The 20,173-nt window shown below is 46.8% G+C and overlaps 1 protein-coding gene across 3 annotated transcripts in view; it reads right to left on the bottom strand.

Annotated features, from left to right (window-relative positions):
- Positions 1-20,173, bottom strand: part of WDR27 (WD repeat domain 27) — a 2,413,256-nt gene that overhangs the window by 2,206,088 nt on the left and 186,995 nt on the right. For all 3 annotated transcript variants that reach the window (XM_069606956.1, XM_069606954.1, XM_069606955.1), the window contains exon 3: positions 18,484-18,625. In XM_069606956.1, the coding sequence (XP_069463057.1) occupies positions 18,484-18,625 (142 nt within the window). The remainder of the gene's footprint in view (positions 1-18,483; positions 18,626-20,173) is intronic.

Genomic DNA, 20,173 nt, shown 5'->3' with positions numbered 1-20,173 from the left:
AAGGGCAATGGAGGAAGGAGGAATTACCGCCTTCCCAACCTTGGAATAGGGCGGTAATTCTCCTTTCCTCCAAGGCGGTACCGGTAAATTACCGGCATGAACCATGGCGCTAATAGCGCCATGGTTTACCGCCTACCGTGTAATGAGGCCCATTGTCTTTTGGCTAATTCTTAAGGGGAAACTGATCAGTCCCTAAGACTAACAGTAGTGGGAGAGATTCTCGGGTAGATGTCATTCACAGAAAATGTTGGATAATGCAATTCTTACATATTCAGTAAATAGCACCTAGTCTCTTGAAGTCGGTGCTAGGAGATGGTGCAGATGATACGCATGCCAAATTTACCTTCAATGGGTACATTTCAGGCATTGCCTGGAAACCACCCTGACAACTGGCAATTTCGCCAACGTTAGAGGCCTACTCTTATTCTGTTCGTGCTCCTCCACATTAGCAAAAGTGCAAATTAGTCGGGCAAATTCAATACCCTATGAGGTGGCGGTCCATCTATACGAGAGAGATTTTGCCACAGGGCCTTTGTGCATTAGCCTCACACCTATTTGGTGCCAGGTTGACAAAACAAAGCAAAAAGAAGCATTTTGCTTCATCACTTCTCTCTGCCATGATTCCAGTTATACTCTTATATATATTTATAGCACAAGTGTCAGCAACACTTTCGCAATTAACCGAATGTCGGAATTCTATGAAAATATTGCTGGCACCTGAAAGTCACCCCGAAACTTGAAAAACAGTTGGATTAAGGACAGTTTGCGATGAGGAAGTACTGTGCTCTGCGCTGACGCCCAGGACCCAATGAGAGTAAGGGCAGTACTTGGGAGTGAAAACCTGGCGCAGTGAAACGTGGTGTTTTTCCACGTTCACTGCGCCTTTCTAAGAATCGGGCCACGTCCCCCTTAGTAGATATCTTGGATTTTTAAAGCTGCACACATCACCCTAAAGTGAAGTAGGGTAATTTGCATCCTTACATACTTTTCTACAGTGTTTTCAACTTTTTACTCGTGTTCTTTTGCAATAACCGCAAATGGCTAATAAGAGTGGCTGCACTCTAAAATGGATGTGCCACAAAACTTTTGCGTGTCCTTTGGCCAGATTTTTCATTGCCCTTCTTCCTGCCCTCTCAGGAGCGTAATTGCCATATATGGCATGCCCTTTTGCAGAGAAAGCTCATCCTTTCCCGGGCAAAATGGTGGTCTGTGTGTGTAACTAGGACTGTTTGGTCCCAGCCCACAATTGGACCCATGAATATCTGTTGCTGGGCAGATTTTGTGGCCAATGGGTATCCATGATTAGATAATGTGATGAATGGCAGGTATTTGTCCATTCTCCCCTAGGGTCTCCCCCTATGAGGCTAGGGAGGGGAGCCGGCTCCGCAAGACCCTCCCTAGGTGTGGCGGCAAGCTGGACCTCACCGGGAGAGGCTCCCCCCTTTGGGGACAAGGAATTCCTTTCCTGTGAGGAACTCCCAGATGGAACTATCATAGCTGCATACATGGGGCTGTCTTCCATGGAGAATACTGTGGAAGCTTCATGTGTGTTGAAGGTAATGCAGGAAGAACTACGTTTGGTGGATGGCAGGAGACACCTTATCTCGCTGTCTGCGGATGATGTTCTGCTGGATTTATGCGAACCAGCGCATAATCCCCCCCATCGTAATGGAAGTCCTAGATGACTTTGCAAGACTGACTGAGATCAAGTTCATTGGAGACAAATCTTGTTTATTTCCTCTGGCGGGAGCTAGAAGGGAGGATGTGTCTGATCTTCCAGAGTTGGGGCTGAAATGGAAAGTAAATGGGTTTCAATATCTAGGGATCTGGATAGCACACCGCCCGAAAGATACTCATATATATATAACACAGTCAGCGCACTAGATGGGATACAGCGGTCCATTAAGTTCTGGGCACGCTTGCCGCTATCACTCATGGGGAGGATGTCCATAACGAAGATGGTTGTACTTCCTAGATTGTTATACGCATTCTCTAATGTTTGTTATTACATCAAACCGTGTTTCTTCCGACAGCTAGAGGAGATCAATACGGGCTTCCTAAGGGGGGGAGGGTGTTGTAGGATTGCTATGAGCACGCTATACTTGTCATACAGGGAGGGGGAAATGCAACTTCCACAATTTTAAATGTACTACCTAGCAGCGCAGTTAAAAATGGTGGCGATGTGGCTGGCAGATGAGGAAACCGCGGAAACAGGATTGCAACAGCAGGTGGTGCAGCCGGGTAGGCTCAAGGAATGCTTATGGGCCCCGAGGCATGTATCAGAGCTAATTGTTAGCTGCTACAGCTGGGAAGACTGGTATGGGCAAAGGTACTAAAGGTGACGCATCTGCCGTGCCCGTATGCTAAGAATGCTCCGATGGTGGCGTATACCTGCACTAATCGAACGGAATTTGGGGAAGACAGAATCTGGGAAAGACATGGGATCTATATGTGGGGAGACTTGTTTAGGGATTGGAAACTCGGAGAGTTGGATGACCTTGTGAGGGAGGATGGCTTACCGGGAGGGCCATTTTTATGTTATGTGAGAGTTCGCAAAATGGCTAAGCAGAATTGGGGTTGGTTGCCTGAGGAGCCAGCCGAAGACAGGCTATTGTCCTTAGTATACCAATTAGAGGATGTCATTAAGCAAACCACCCACTTTTATGAACGTATCGGAGGCAATAACAAAAATACATATGACAAACTGAGGGGAAAATGGGAAGGGGATATTGGGGTACAGATTACTGAAGGGCGCTGGGAGCAGGCATTGTCTTTTGTGAAGCATGTGTTGCGAAATGTGAGGTTTCGTCTAATACAACTTAATATACTACACAGGACTTATATGGACCCTTGCAGAGTAGCGAAGTTCAGGCGTGGAATAGCTACCAACTGTCCGTGGTGTAATTCTGATGGGGCAGACCCGATACACATGCTCTGGCAATGAGCTAAAGTGCATATTTTTTCGAGCCAAACAAAACAAACTTGCAAGGAGGTGGGTGTTACTAGGTTTGAGTGGACACTGCTAGAATGTCTACTGGGCATGTACTTAAGGCCACCTAAATACAAACATGTGTGGAAGTTTATGGATTTAGCTTGCATATTAGCAAAGAGAAGGGTGGCCATGTCCTGAAAGTGCAAAAAAGGTCCTATATTATAAACAATGGTGGGGGAAATTTGAGCGTTGGAGCATGGCAGAGACAAGAACATGGGCATAGGCAGGGGCAAGAAGTGGGGAGGGCGATGTGCAGTCAGACCAATCTGAAGCATGGAAAAGCCTGCTGTTAGCAATGTTCCCACCCTCAGATGAAAGACCACCCTGAATTATGCGTAAAATAGGATAGACACTTGTGGAGTAATATACGAGCCTGCAATACAGCTGGATATGCCTCGCCCTTTGCACCGGCAATGAAACACGCAGGAACTGACTTGGACACAAGCTCTGTCCACAATATCGGGGGAGTGAATTAGCCATTCAGATGTGTGAGCTTTAGTGTGCAGCAGTTTTAGTTGTTAATGTTCGGAATTCTGAATGGTTTTTGAGATACATGGAGTATCTGCTGTTAAATACGACAATGAGTGTAATTGTTTAGATTGTAAATGCAGATTACATGATATTTTATGTTATTTTGACAATATTTTTGTACCGCAAACATTGGAAAAAGCAATAAACAGAGGTTAAAAAAAAACATATATGTGACACCAAGAAGAGGAGAAACGATTGTAGGGACAACTACTACAGAGAGAGGACCCTAGAAAGGTCAAGAACTAAAAGTTGTCTTGAAGAACTACAAGACCTAACAGGAAAGACTATCATAATGGACTATAGTAAGAAATATATAGTGTAACAAGAATCTTTGATATGGAGAAGACCAAGAGAAGAAGAGACATTTGTTTGGCCTATTTTTCTTAAGTTCTATTTAGTAGAGCTTCGAAAGAATAAGCATACATAGAGTAGAGCAAAATATGTTGTAGCATCTGTAGTGATTTCTCATCATGCATCGATTTGTGGAGGCCAGGGTCCAAGCATGAGAGAGCCGTGAAGGAGGGCAGTGAAAGACAGTTCAGAAAAGGCTGTGTCCGCTATCCCATTTGCATTCCAGATCAATTAGTGAGTGGTGAATCTTGCCTCTCCAGTGAAAAGTGCCAATTTGTTAATAATGAACTCCCCTGTCAAATCTGGTGGATGGGCTATCAAATATAAAAGGCCCCGTACATCCAGCATTTAGTACTGCACGTTTTAAAGCCCTGGTGGCTGCCTGGTCGTTCTCACACAATGATTTACCAATTTGTAATAGGAGGCAGAGGAGAAAAGAGTACGGAGGCGTAAGAAGTGCAACACAGAAAAAAGGAAGGGTGGGGAGGGACCAGATGTCAAAAGGCAGCTTAAGAGTCATAACGTTGCCCGGAACTGGGTATCCCTACATATTATACCCACCAAACATATCGCCGTACATATGGTTGTTTGTCTCGCAATAGGCAATATTTTTGGGGGGGGATAATTTTTCTTTAGTTCTATTTAGTGGTAGGGTCAGAGAGAGAGGGTTAGCTTGGACAGAGGACAGAATTGCTTTGGACTTCCCGACATCTGACAAGCACCTTTAGTTTATTTATATAGGTAGGGTATTCCCGATAGTGATAATCAGAGATAGGCTTTATTCTTTTAGTTTAATAAAGAGATCACAAAAATGTCCTCAAAGTGTCCGACTCCTTATTCTGAACCACCACAATAGTTACTGCCAGTTTGAATGGTGCAGATCCTTACCTTCGGTGGACCTGGGTGAGCTTCCACTGACGATCTTACAGTCGTTCCACAGATCATCTTTTAATAATAATAATCATAATTTTGCATTTATATAGCGCTACAAACCGTCAGGCCTCTGAGCGCTACTTATTATTACCCATGCTGTGTGGAGCTCATTTATCAACCTCGAAGGATGAAAGGCTGAGTTTGGCGCTGCCAGGATTCGAACCTGCGTCGTCTGGCTCTGCACAGATGTCAAAGTGAGCGCTCTACTCGCTGTGCTATCTGACTGGCGCGCTGTGCTAATTGAGCCAAGACCCCTACAAAGAAGTGCAGCTGCTGATGATCCGAGGACGAACTTAGCAGATGGCCAGTATCAACTCCAGTGAAGACCCGGTGAAACCCTGCTCCTTTGCCTGATCTCAAGAAGACCCTCTTCAGTGCCTCGACCCATAAACTGTTGGGAACAACCAGTCTACACCATTGCTCAAGGATCTGTGTCTTCTGAGCCTTTATAAGTGTATCTGGACAACCTTGTGGACTAACCAGCTCTCTCTACATCGCTGCCGCCGCCGCCACCATTCTGAGTGCAACCTTGGAACTTGGAATATCTTCAACTTGTTGTACAAGATGCCTGCTCCTGCATTTTCGGGTTTCTAGTCTCAAGGGAAACCATGCAGGGCTTGCTCATTTGTTCGTCCATTGAAGATAACCTGTCAGTGCCTGATCGTGGTGACTCCCGTGCAACCAACTTTCCTTGCTCCATGGGGGTGTCCGGAGGTCACCTGCTCCCCAGAAGTCTTTTTCATTTCCTTGCAAAGGTGTTCAGCTGGACAGTGCCTGGAACCATAATACAGCTACCGTGACCAACCAAAACTAAGTCCCATGTCGGGAAATGACCCTGGCACCCGCAACCCCTGGACAACCCTTGACCGGAGCAAGCGCAGAAGAATGTGTCTCCAAAGGAATCTGGAATCTTACCTGTGCTCGCTGGAGAAATCAGAGTAAGGTGGGTAAGTTAATACACTTGTTCCTTTCCTCATCTATCTTCCATCGGGTGACATGGGCGTAAAGTCCTGTCTCTAGCCATCTTTCCTGACTTAGCTCGGTGGTGGTCTAGTCAAGAATCCTCTCCTAGACCTGCCCTAATGAAGTAAGATTGAGAGCGTTCCTAACCTTTCATTCACTTTTTGGAACTCTGAATTGCAACGTCTGACGTCGTCCAATCACATAAAAAACCTACCTGTATATCTTCTGGAAACTGATGGCTTTAGGTGCCAATACATGACAGGGATGGACTTATGAAGTAATAGTATTGCTCAAGGGTGTTTCTAGTATGTTGTATGCATCCAACTACTTACCTGTAAGTCTCTGGTTTTGAACCATATGCTTTTCCATCTTCTCTCAAGAGTGAATGTATTTGCCTAGAGGTTCCATTGCTTAGTGTGTATTTTAAAGGCCTAATAATCATTGTAATGTTTGTCCTAACCAATCTAACTGGAATTATTGAAGTGCTCTGTGTGTGTCATTGTAGCCCTAGACCACCCTCAAGCCCCAAGTCTTGCTGCTCTGCTGTCTACCTTGATTGTGTTTGGCTAGACTTCAGTGCCTTTCTGTTCACCATAATAGGTTGGCCGCCCAATATCCACGCCCAGGGTTGATTTAGGAAATCCAGCTTAACATTCCCTCTAGAGCTTCGGAAGAATAAGCATACATAGAGTAGAGCGAAATATATTCTTGCATCTGTAGTGATTTCTCATCATGCATCGATTTGTGGAGGCCAGGGTCCAAGCATGAGAGAGCCGTGAAGGAGGGCAGCGAAAGACAGTTCAGAAAAGGCTGTGTCCGCTATCCCATTTGCATTCCAGATCAATTAGTGAGTGGTGAATCTTGCCTCTCCAGTGAAAAGTGCCAATTTGTTAATAATGAACTCCCCTGTCAAATCTGGTGGATGGGCTATCAAATATAAAAGGCCCCGGTCATCCAGCATTTAGTACTGCACGTTTTAAAGGCCTGGTGGCTGCCTGGTCGTGCTCACACAATGATTTTACCAATTTGTAATAGGAGGTAGACGAGGAAAGAGTACGGAGGGGTAAGAAGTGCAACACAGAAAAAAGGAAGGGTGGGGAGGGTCCAGATGTCAAAGGCAGCTTAAAAGTCATAACGTTGCCCGGAACTGGGTATCCCTACATATTATACCCACCAAACATATCACCGTACTTTTTCTCGTTTGTCTCGCCACAGGCAATATTTTTGGGGGGGATAATTTGTGGTAGCAGGAGTTGCGGGGATGTCCCCCGCACATTTAAAAATAATAATGGAAACTGGAACTGATAGGTCCCGACCTTGAGGAACAGAGGAGAATGTGCAGGAAAGCCGCTGCCAAAGGCCCACTTAAAGTCGATGGTAAACTAGAGCAAGTCGGATCCGGCACGGAACGCAGTTGGCATGTCGCCTAACCGGCTCTGCGTCAAATGGACTCACTGACCTGCCCAGGGAGCACCGCCAATAAGTCACTGGTACGCAGTGACTCCAGGGAACCGTGTGGAGGGCGGCAAGAGCAAAGCAAGGAGAGTCCCGAGGGCAGGGAGAGTCCGCAGGAGCCCCAAAATGTGGTGAAACAGTTACCCAAGGCAAGGCGAAAATCAAGAAATCAAGAAATCCAAAGGGGAATGAACCCAGAGCGACCCTAAGGTAGGGTGAGCCCAGAGGAACTACAAGGCTGGGGAGGACCAACCAAGGACGAAGGCGGGGTGAGTCAACACAAGTCCCAATACAAGGCAGGGTGAGCCAACAGAAACCCCAAGGTGGGGGACTGCAAGGAGAAACCCCAGAGTGGGGTAAACCACGGAAAGCACCAGAGAACAGGAGCAAGACACGCTTCAGGGAACAGGAGCAAGACAAGCCCCAGAGTGGGGATATAATACAGAGGACCCTGTGTGGGAAAAGAAGGGAGGAAACAACATGTCTCGGTGAAATGACAACCCGTTTGGGGATGGAAATGCAGATGTGACAGCCGTGGTTTAACCCACGACCATCACACTTTAAAAGAAAATCATGACAGGTTGAGATATGACGCCGCCATGATTTGTGGCCCCTCTGCACCTGTTCCTAAGGCGCAGGGGTGACCCTTGTTTCTGGGCATTTTAAAGCGCATCCCGTTTATGAATTTGGATGAGCTTTAAAATGTCCATAAACACCCGCGTATTTGCGAAAGCGCGCCAAGGCGGAAAATGGGGTATATGAATGAGCACACAGACAAGTTTTGGGACTCTGGTGGCCCATAGGGTCCAGGGGTTTTATCTAACAATGACAAAGGACGGGTCTTATCTCTGAACGGTCTATTTTTTCTTTTCCTCGTGCCTTTTTTGATATAGTTAATTTGTGGGCCCTATCTAAAAGAGGGCCTGGCCTGGTCTCCATCTGGATCTTTGATCCGAATAGGCAGGGTATCATGAATATAATCGCGAACACAAAAGTCTGAATGAGCATTACTTACATTATTTCACAACCGCAAATCTATTTGAACAAAAAGATTTCAGAGTGATAACAAAAAACTTTTTGCAGGATATTCCAATTTTCTTCCACACCTGCACCCTGTCACACAATTATGTTTCCTCTCAGGAGCTTCAATGATTGGTCCCATGGGTATTAAAACAAGGACACACGCACTCACGCGCCCATGCACGCACATCCGTTTCAAATCTAAATCACAGAAAACTGTTTAATCTTACTCATACATGTATTTTAACTACAGCCTCTCAAAGCACACGTGAGAGAGAAGTGGCTATATTAAGCAATTTAGCTGAGCACACGGGTTAACTAAAAGGTATCGTTTTGAAAAGGCGAACATATACAACGGCATCGGCTTTCTTGCAGAGTGGGGCTTTGCATCTTGTGGAAAAATACGAGTTAGTGCTTCTTTGTGGCGCAATAATCTTTGTCACCTTTGATATGGATACATTAACCGCGTGGCAATGTACACAGGGCACTGACTTTCATTAAAAAGGTGCACATAGCTTTCCCCAACGTTATACATTGAGACAATAAGGTGTACGGTAGGCCTGCGAATACGGACAAATACATTGTTTTGTTGGGGAAATTATGCAGCAGATCCAATACAACGGAGTAAATACAAAATTACAAGAATGTGACGAGAAATATAAATATGCATGTGGCTACGGAAGTGCACCCCCCCTTTTTTCTTTACAAAACAAACACAGTAATATGGTGCAGTGGTGAAGTTAATATGATACGAACAACGACAGATGGAATGCATGTATTCAGTATTAACCCAATAGATATATGCACATTGTTGTGGGTAGCCGGTCAAGTGGCACAGTGAGTAGAGCGCTCGCTTTGACATCGTGCAGAGCCTGCTAACGCAAGTTCGAATCCCGGCAGGGCCAAACTCAGCCTTTCATCCTTCCGAGGTCGATACATGAGCACCACACACCGTGGGTAATAATAAGTAGCGCTCAGATACCTGAGGGTTCGTAGCGCTATATAAGTGCCAAATTATTATTATTATTATTATTATTATTAATCAATCATATGCATCTCTACCGATTAATAATATATATAACCATGAAATGAGTAACACAAATATATGATCTGCGAGTATATAGCACCCATATGGAACAGCCTCCCTGGAACAGTCTCCCTGAAACTTGAGGAGAACCATCTACGTTCCGGAAGCACCTCAACACCTTCCTCTTTGCATCTGCTTTCTCTCCTCCTCTCCCCTGCTGAACTCCTGACAAACTGCACTGGTCACATGGCTACCCTCTGATCTCGGGCCCAGGTCCCCTCCCCCGCCTGCTGCACACCTGCACTGCCCCCCAGGCAACCCCATGCACTTGGGGGCTGTTTCTGTATCCATGCAGTCCCCCCGGCTCTTGACACTTGATAACTGCACTTACCCCTATCATCATATCATATAGCATAACATTTATACAGTTTGTGTCATAATGATATTTTTTCATGGTTTTCTAAAATTACCTTGGCATCAATCTATTCAGTGCTAAAAATGAGCATTAACATGTACATATTTAAGATAGTAATAAGCACATATAACTTATGTTGTAGATACCAGTGTCACAATATCACTCAAGAGTAGAATGTGTCGGATGTCACTTGAATTAAAGACATCGTCAACTACAACACTAAAGCATTGTTGATATCATTGTCACTGATGTGTTTATGTATATACATTGATGAATCATATAGTGGTTTCATACTAAGAGGATGGTGCGGACACTTCAAGGTGTCCACATTCCTGTTACTTTCATTCACTCAAAAGTCATTTACCATGGACTTGTAACCGCATGCTGTTTTCCTACTCAATAAGGCCCAGCAGCCGAACGCAGCGTGCGTCTTGTCATCCTCAAAATACTGCCTCATGGATGTAACATACAGCTCTCCATTTTTAATACTCAAAACACAGTCTCTGGGATCAAGCACCCACATCGAGATTTGTACTCCAGCCACGGTATTTAGTCTGGGACACTGCTTTTTCTCTCTTAAGCCCAGTTACAGGGTTAAAGCATGCAGCGTCATTCCTTCAGGGATTTAGTTCCCATCTCACTGTGGTAGGAATAGAGTACTCACTTTGCTGTACTAGATGTAGCCTCAGGAGGTCTGCTCCACACCTTTCTCTACTTGTACTGCATCTCTCAGAATTAGTAGCACCAGTGATTAGGCTAGATGGCAAAGCTGATTTAAGGTGGTATACCCCTCTGGTTGGGTGTCCTGGCTCATTTACCTGCCATCAGGTCCCTCACCCCCATTTACTCCAGGTGACCAATTACTCCAGCCTGAATCCCTGAAGCATTTTGAACCATTTTGTAAACCGAGTTCACCATGTTAACAAAGTTACTCACCCTATTGACTGCCTTACTCCTAGTCCATAGTCCCCTTTCCTCCATACTTTTGGGACATTCTGTCCATCGGGACGGGACCGGAGCACTTTTGAAGCATCAAAAAGAAATGTTTTGTCCCTCTTTTATACTTATGCGGGGCCACCGCACGTGACCGTAGCACACCTTCCTGAGCTCAGCCGCGCACATCACCCTTCAGTCCTTTTCTATCGCCAAAGTCGAAGGGCCATTAGCACAATAGAGGACACTTATTAGAGGAGACGGCGGGCTGGCGTATGGAGGAAAGTGGACTATAGATTAGGAGTAAGGTAGTCACTACGGTGAGTAACTTGGTTATATTCCTATGTCCCGTCCCCTTTCCTCCATACTTTTGGGGGATTCCCAAGCACTGACCAAAGAAATGGGAGGATGGAAATTCCCCTTACTGAAACACGTTCTTAAGAACTTCCTGGCCGAACTGGGCATCAGCCCGGGAGCTCAGGTCAAGACAATAGTGTCGGCAAAAAGCCAAAGGGGAAGCCCACCTAGCAGCCTTGGCTACTGACTCCCAAGGGACATATTTCTGAAAGACAACAGCAGCCGCTTTGCCACAGACCAAATGTGCATGAACACCCTTTGGAGGCTGAAGGCCTTCAATTGTGTAGGCCTCTGAGATGCATGAAGCAATCCAGCGTAAGATGGATGCTTTCGAAGCTGGTTTGCCTTTTGGGTCACCAAAAGTAACAAAGAGTTGTGAAGAACCTCTAAGTGTGCTTGTTCTGTCGAGGTAAAACTTCAGAGCTCGTCTGATGTCTACGTTATGAAGAACCCTCTCTGTATCCGAGACCCGATTCGGAAAGAAAACCGGCAAGGATATGGATTGATTTATGTGGAACTCCGAGACAATTTTTGGAAGGAAAGAAGGAGTGCAAAGCACAACCATATCCTAGGAATGGATATTCAACAGAGAGCTTGAAGCTCACTTATTCTTCTCACAGATGTTACTGCAATCAAGAAGGCCACTTTCCAAGAAAGGAACTTGAGATCGGTAGTGGCCATATGCTCAAATGGCTTGTGACATAAAGCAGTGAGGACCACATTCAGATCCCATTTCGGGTGAGGAGGCCTGACCGGCAGAACGAGGTGATGAAGACCTGCGAAGTGCCTCTTGATTACTGGGTTTGCCAGTAAAACAAAGAGCAACTGTCTGTAGACAAATAAGCTGTAATGGCTGATAGAAATGTTCTGCAGGATAAGACGTGAATGCCAGAGGCCACAAGGTATGATCTAAAAAGACAAGACACAGTCAATAGAAGACTGTCGAGGATCAAGCTGTTTAGCTATACATCAATGACAAAACTGAAGCCATTCACTTTTCTACTGAGCCCTCATAGAAGGCTTACGTGCCATCTGTATTACGCGCATATTATCCTCTGAAAGATTAAACTGCGCTAAAGACCTGAACTCAGGTGCCAGGCCGCTAAGCTGAAGGAGTGTGGGGAGGGGTGCCACACCTGGTGATCGCAGAGGAGGAGGTCGGAAATCTGCGGCAACCTGATCGGGTTGCAAATCGAGAGGTGCTGCAGCTCTGAAAACCAGAACCTGGCTGGCCACCAAGGAGCTATGAAGAGGAGAGTGCAGTTGGAAGTACTCCTGAGTTTCCAGAACGACCGATAAATCAACGGCAAAGGCGGGAAGGCGTACGTCTTCATGTTGTCCCAAGGAATCTGAAGGCCATCCCCTAAGGAAGACGATCTGAGACTGTCCCTGGAAGCATAAAGAGGCAGTTACCTGTTCGTTGCCGTCGCAAAGAGGTCCACTGTTGAAGAACCCAATTGCTGAAAAAAATCTTGGTAAGAACATCGCTGTTTATCTCCCACTCGGAACTCGCCACAGACTGGCAGCTCAGGAAATCTGCCGCAACATTGATCTGACCCGGAATGTGCATGGCCTGTGGCCAGACATTGTGCTGGACTTCCCAATTCCAAATCTGGATAGATAGATAGATCCACCAGAGGAGGGGACCTGGTGCTCCCCTGCTTGTTGATGTAGAACATTGCTACGGAATTGTCTGTGCGAATTCGCACCGCTCTGTTGATGAGAGAGGGCTGGAAAGATTTCAATGCTAGAAAAACTGCCAGGAGGTCTAGGTAAATGATATGAGACATTCTGTCCTGGGGCGTCCACAGATCAAACACCTCGAGGTGATGCAGCGTTGTCCCCCACCCTAGGAGGGAGGAGTCTGTTGTAACCATAACCAGTGGGCAGGGCTTCTGGAAGGAAGTTCCCACCAAAAGGTTGCTGACGGATGACCACCACTGAAGATCTGCCGTCATGGAGGATGGAATCAGAACATTTTTGGAGCCTAGGTCCACAGCCTGGGACCAGCAGTACTGAAGAGCAAGCTGGGTGTGTCTCATCTTCAGTCTTGCAAGGGGTAGGGCTAACACGCATGAAGCCATCAAGCCCAGGAGTCTAGTCTATGGAACCACCAAGCCGACATGTGGGAGGATTCTAGGATAAACTGGCACGTGGCCGAAAAATCCACAATTCTGTCCTCCGTTAGTAACACTTTGGCACTGACACTGTCCCAACGGAAATCAAGAAAAATCAGGCCTTGAGCAACTGTCATCACCGACAGCCCCAGTTGGAACAGGAGCTGGAGTAGTGACTGAAGATTGGCCGTTACAGCCCACGGGCAAGGACTTTGCAGAAGCCAATCGTCCAAATATGGATAGCCATGAACTCCCTGCAGTCTGAGGAACGCTGCAATGTCTGCCATCATCTTCGTAAAGACATGCAGTGCCGAGCTGAGACCAAACGTCAGCACTCAAAACTGGAAGAGTTCAGTTCCCACAGAAAACCAAAGGTATTTTCGATGTGGGCCCCAGATCAGGATATGCATGTAAACGTCCTGAAGATCTACGACACTGAGCCAATCCCCTTACACAGAGAAGACCTTATCTGGCTTTTCGTGATCATCTTGAATTTCTCTTGGAGGTAGGAAAAGAGTGAAGTTGGAGAGGTCAAGGATTTTGCGCAGGCCAGCCTGGTTGGGTTTGGCACTGTAAACAGACAGGAGTAATATCCCTCCCCTTGCTCCTGCAAGGGAACAGTTTCCACCGCTCTGAGGTCCAGAAGTTTCTGTACCTTGGCGCTGAGGGAGGGTGACCCTGTCTGCTGAGGAGGGTGAAATGGTGGGGTTTGAGGGAGGGGCAAGCGTAAACTCGCTCGGGCGACAGACAAAACCCATCGGTCTGATGAGATGGTCTGCCATGCCTCCAGATGAGACGAAATTCATCCTCCCACCGGAGTCTCATGAGACCGATGAAAAACATCATTTAGATGGTTTGTCAGCGGCGAGACCACTTGTTGCCGAAGAGGAGGCTGATGACCGAGAGAACAACCAGCCATTTTGCCTATGCTGCGTGCGGCGAGGCCCACCAGAGGAACCTTCTGCTCGGCGTGCACAGCGGTCCTGGAACCCACGGAAACCTGAGAAGAACCTTGTCTGGGTCCCCGACCTCTGCGTATAGGCCGCTTTAGCTGGGGGTTTGGCAAGGGCAGACTAAGATTTAGCCGTTTGCGTGCTTGCCTTTGTTTTATTGAGTTCTTCGTTGGTGGAGGAGTGGAACAGCTCTTTAACTTCGAAGGGAAGATCAACTACTTTGTCCTGAACCTCCTTAGAGAACATTGTAGCATGCAACCACGCTTGGTGGGAGATGTCTACTCAAACCATAAGGCCCAGAGCAGAAGTGTCTACGTGATGGGCCGTGGCCTGCATCAGGTCCTGAGCCAGCACTCTAGGATCGGATAGGCCCTCTTTAAAATCCTCCAACCTGTCCAGAGGGATACATTCCTGGAATTTAGAATGTAAACAGCTTGAGATTTGCCGCTGCCAGGATGTCTTCGGTATTCGCTTGGTGCAGCTGAAGAGCAGAACTGGAAAATACTTTTTTTCCCCAATGGCGTCAAGAAGTTTGTCCTCTTTGGACAGGACCTGAGGGGCAGCCGTAGAGGATGTTGAGGACGGCTTGGACCAGAGCGTAGCTGCTGCCACCACCGTTGATGAGGGGAGTGAACATGGAGTCAAGGGTATGTCTTCTGACGAGCGTAGCTTGTAGCTAGCGTAATTTTCATATTTACGTGCATCCCGGAATGAGGTTTTTCCCAGACCGTGCAGGCTTCAGCTAGCACATCCTTTTCAAGGAAAAGGCCAGTGCCTCCTGTGTCGAAAGTGTTAAAGCTCCTGAAAGAACACCTTCTTGTGGAGCCGGAGGCTCGGGTATGGGAATATCCAGCAATGCCATCATATACATGACCCGGTGTTAGGGAGAATTCTCTGTTAAGGCTAATTTCCCAAACCTAGTGACTCCCCCAGCAACTTTGCTGGATTTTTGGGGTTTATTTTTTTCTCCTGCTAAGAGTGAGACTCTTTTTCTTCCACTCTTAGGCATGATTTGAGTATGTCCTTTGACTGTAAATGTGTTTTATGGGCTATGGGGTCTTTTACTTCATAGGGCCTCATGTGGTTTTGGTATGTGTGTTACACAGCACCCTCAGTGCAGTAACACAGGGTGTGTCATAGTGACCCCCAAACAGACTCCATACCTTGGGACTGACTACTCTCTCCCAGGGCATGTAAATTCACCATTGGCTTTACTAGTCTCAAATTTTGAACAGACCAGTACAAACCATCATATTGTGGTAGTACTGGTAGGGGTAATTCGATTGCCCCTGGGTCTGTTTTCCAAGGGGGCACTGTCCAGTCCCCGCTTGTCGAGTTTCTGGCTGGTGGCAGTGGATACCACGCGAAATATTCCACCGGAATATTTCCTATGGGATTTTCCCATTCATTTTAAACGCACCACTTTTTGGTGCAATGTTAGATATTGCCGGTTATTTATTAATATTTATTCCCCGGTTGGGTCTTTTTGCCAGGACTCAGTTTTAAAATGGCGTTTGTGTTCGCCTCTGAAACTCTAACCCAAGTCGAGCCCTTTGTTCCACTTTTTGGCAGACTTCTCCACAGAAGCCCTCCAAATGGTGCCACTCTGTCTGGGGTCTACAGGATGTGTGGGAGGGGGATTAGGCACCCTGGACTGAGTTGCCTTGGCAAATCAAGTCGCACTCTTGTGTGATTGGCCCAGTGGTGAGCCGCCCGGCTCACCACTTAGCATGTTTGAGTGACAGCTAGGCTGATGAATGGGGGTTTTTCTGCATAAAAGCAGGGCTTTGGGGACTGGAACTTCAGAAGTCGCCACAGGACCTAAAGAATCGGAAGAGGGGAGAAGCTGAGCCATCTACAACGTCACCACCGGTGGAGCCCTGCTGTACAAGCTCACCACTTCCCCTGACGACAGAGGAGATCTTCTTCCAGGAGAATCTTCTTCCCTTTGAGCTGGTGGGACCAACAATGTCATCTTTTTCACCTTCCTGGACGTCTCATGGTCGAATTGCCTGTGCCAAGCACCCCGGCAGCTGGATAGCCACGCTTCACCACTACCGCGAATAAAAGGGTCGTACCTTTTAATCGGGAACTCCGCGGCTGGTTTCTTCCCTGGCAGTGCAACGACCTCCAGCTTTCTTCCTCGTCGAGACCATCTCCTCCTCTGGTTGAAGCCACAACTTGCACCCGCTGACAGGAACAACTGCCACCGCTGGAACTTTCTCACCATTTCAGGTACTGTGTCCCGCCTGGTCTCCCTTGCAAGAGATTGTCCAAGGTGTCCCGTAAATCCTTGGCTTTCTAACTGGGTTGACCTCAGACCTGATAACTTTGCCTTTCTGAACTGATCCAACCTCTTTTTGACTTTGTTGCAAAGACTTTGAGTGCATTTCCACTATGTGATCTTGGGCACATTCCGCCTTGCTCCCTCCAAGAGTGGGCCTGGCCTATGACCTTTTTGCTCTACAGTAGACCCTGCCTTTCTTGACTTGCTGTGGTTTCTTAAAAGTGGTGATACAGTATTATTTTTCTACTCTGCCTTTTCTCTCCATTTTTAAACAAATTATTGGAGTGCCATCTACGGTTACGCGCTCACCTCTGTTTTGTTAAGTAAGTGGTGTCTTAACCTAGACTTGTCGAATAATTAACTAGGGAGATGTATATACTTATAGTGACTGTGTTTGAACTTGCTTGATATATTAGTGCCAGTGTATTTTCATAAGTGTGTTGTTAAATAAATAATGATATACTTTTATACCAAAGCTCTGGTCAGTGTTTGCTTGTTCTACTGTATTTTTAGCCCTATTGTGTATACTCTATATACTGCCTAACTCTTTTTGAGGGAAGTCTGAGTGCTCAGCCACAGCTACCAGGTAAATCTGGGTGGTGCAGACTGCTACCAATTGGGTTTACTGCTTACTCCTGTAGTCTTAATCTTTTTGCAGTGGTCCCTAAGGGAACTGCACAGGTTACTGCCTAACACCCGGTCACGAAAGGCTCTGACAGAGTGGGGCGGGTCCTCGCTATCCTGGTCTGCTTGGTCTTCGTCAGCTGTGGCAGGAACAGAAAACTGATCCGCAGCACGTGGTACCTCAGACCCCGTGGGCATACTTGACTGTGCAACGGGAGTCTTGAGCACGGGTGAAAGTGGAGACAGTGGTGGTAGTTTATGAGGGGGCCCCACCGGAAGCAGAGGGGGCAGCACTACCGAAACCTGCTGAGGGGTTGTAGGAGCAGGCTGCAGCTTGAGAGGTTTACAATACATTTCTTTGAATAGATCCTCAAAGTATGCCTTCATTGGTTCAGATTGCATAATGGCCTGGATTTTGCCAAAGAACGCGTCCTCAGAGGAAGGTCTAGGCACAGGAGTGGGTTAGAGGCCGCTCTGGAGGGGCATACCCTCAGGATTATAAAGAGGCTGGTTGCCAGGATGGCCCTCCCCCAACTGGATCCACACAGACTAAGGGAGCGGACGCAGGAGGGAGCAAGACTGAGTGACAGCGGAAACCGAGCATGCCAATCCATTGGAGGGCAGAAAGGCTTCCTATTGTCCACATTTCCTGGCAAATGCTGCTCGGCCCCAAATATAGGCCACTATGCACCAGCCGTTGAGAACGTTGGTGTGAAAGAGCTCATCAAAATGGCCGCCTCAGACCATGTGGGTTGAACCGCCATTTTGTCACTGCCTGAGGTGAACTGCATCACAGGTGTCATTGAGGCCATTGGCACCACAGAGGTTTCCGGGGATTTTGTATCCATTTTAGCCTTGTGACAGGGAACCTCGGCAGAGCCGGCACTGGCAGATCTACAGTGCTTTTGAGCTCCTTTGAATTCTGCAGAACAATTAGCCCTCAGTGAAGACTTAGGGCCTCTGTCCTCCTGCTTTGCCCTCTCAGCAGGATCGGTTCGACCACCAGATTAGTTGTGAGACGGTTTAGGGTCTCTCCCTGCCCCCGGAGCCAGAGCTCTCGGAGGAGGCCCCTCGATCTTGCCGGTTTTAAATATAGCCCCTAGTTGGGGATTCTCTGGGATAACCCCAGTGCCTTTAGTCACTGTACAGGAAACCTTGAAACCCCTCCTCCTTATAGCTTTGGACTTCACACACAGAAGCAACCCAATTCTATCTTTAGGCCAAAAGTGGTGCTAAAGTTTAAAAAAAACACAGATTCTTATGACATGGGTGAAGAATGACACTTCGAGATGCACGAGACACATTTTATTTCAGTTTTTTCTGACTGCGCAATCTGGAAAACAATAATATGTGTATTCACTGTGATGCCCAGTGAAAAATGCACGTAATAAAAAACAGCCTATCTTTCTTTCTAAATTATGAAACTCAAATCATTTAAAAATGGTACAGTTAATACATTGATATGCGGAGGAGCCTACATGAGTATTGTCACGATAACTTTAAAGTAGGCACTCGCGGGACTCACCCTTCTGTTGCAACTCTTTACATTCCTCGAGTTTCCAAAGTATAACATAGTCACACGATGCAGAGCAGATGAGGAGTGGGTCGTACCTGTGCCCAAATGTCACAGCAGTGACTGGTTCATGATGACCTTTTAAATGCAATTGCTAAAAAGAGAAAGAAAAATAACTCTTAGTCTGGTAACAGTTAAAAAAGTATAACAATTTCTGTTTGTCAGAATCACCAGATGGCTAGTCAGCAATCTGTCCCCAATAGAACATGAATAATGCACAAACACTGATCGAGGGTAAATATAAAAGCATACAGAGCATTGATGATCTGATTGTAAATGTTTATTTTCTAGTCCCTGGAACTCTTTTAAAGGGCATGCCTTCCAAATCTTAGTTTTTATAACAATATGTCTGTTCCCGAGAGAAGTTCATCACCCCAGTAAAGCTTCATGTACTCACGCCAATTATAATCGGCCATCAGAAGGGGTAAACCGGTGTAAATCCATTGACCGCCTATTCTACAGCTCCATGTAGTAATCATGCACACTTAAAATACAGGCGGATCCTTCATCTATATTTTACGTGTTGAACAAAACGCTTTGGTCACAGGTGGTGTAACCACACATAATCAAACAGATTTCGCTGCCTGAAACGAGAAGGTATTTTGCATTGATTTTTTGGGCAAAATGTCTGTCCGATGATATGACAGGTAATTACACTCATTTGAACACCTGAAAGTAGGACCTGCTCATAGAAAGTGCAAATCAATTTGAGGGTGGGCTACGCAGGCAGCAGGCCACTATCATCAAAACAAGCCAAAAAAGCCCCTGTTACAGCCTACACCTGGAACCATGATAGTTGGCGGTGTGGACATTATGAGGCAAACTGTCCATATCATGTAAAAGGTAGCACACGATCTCTTTGTGTTTAGGGAAATGACAACCTGTAGCATCAGCCTGCCCAGCAGGCCGTCCATTAGCTTGCACAGCAGGTGGCCCCTCAGCCTGCCCCGCACTGCTAGTAGAAAAGTAGGCAGGAGAGCACAAATGCCATGTACACCAAGGATGTTGCCACAACTAGACCTGACCGACAAGCAGATTCCCCTTTACCCAACACCTGGACATGCCCACTATCTCCTCCCTCAGGGCAGAAACACAGGATGACTAAGAGCCAAACGGGGATATTGTATTCACCACCATGCCACAATTAAATCGAGTCCATGTCCTGCAGCTCTGAAATGCGCCACCTGTAAACAACACCGTGACACTGTTCTATAGCATTACACATCCCTGCTTTTCCCACATCCTCTCCTATGCATATACGCCAGGATGCTATGAATCCACCACATCATCACCTTTCCAACTATCCCTGCTGCTAAGAGTTCCACATAAAGTATATTTGATAACACACCTGGGTTCCCTAACTGGACTGATGCTTTAGACAGCACACACAAAGTCCATGTACCACCCAGGGCACAAGAACAAGGGGGTCATTCCGAGTTTGGAGGTAATAGCACCATGGCTGCCTCCAAACCGGGTTCGGGTCCGGTCTTGTTCAATGGGGACTTACTGGTACATTCCGACCCTGGAGGGACCGGTAAGTCCCCATTGAACAAACAATTCCCCATTCCCATTGAGCCCCTATAGGGCTCAATGGGAATGGGGAGGGCGCTAATAATGGGCTCGTAACTAGCAAGCCCGTTAT

This window comes from Ambystoma mexicanum, chromosome 4p (assembly GCF_040938575.1).
Source record: "Ambystoma mexicanum isolate Mex_15411 chromosome 4p, UKY_AmexF1_1, whole genome shotgun sequence".
NCBI lineage: Eukaryota > Metazoa > Chordata > Amphibia > Caudata > Ambystomatidae > Ambystoma > Ambystoma mexicanum.
This window is presented reverse-complemented; position numbering and strand designations above follow the sequence as displayed.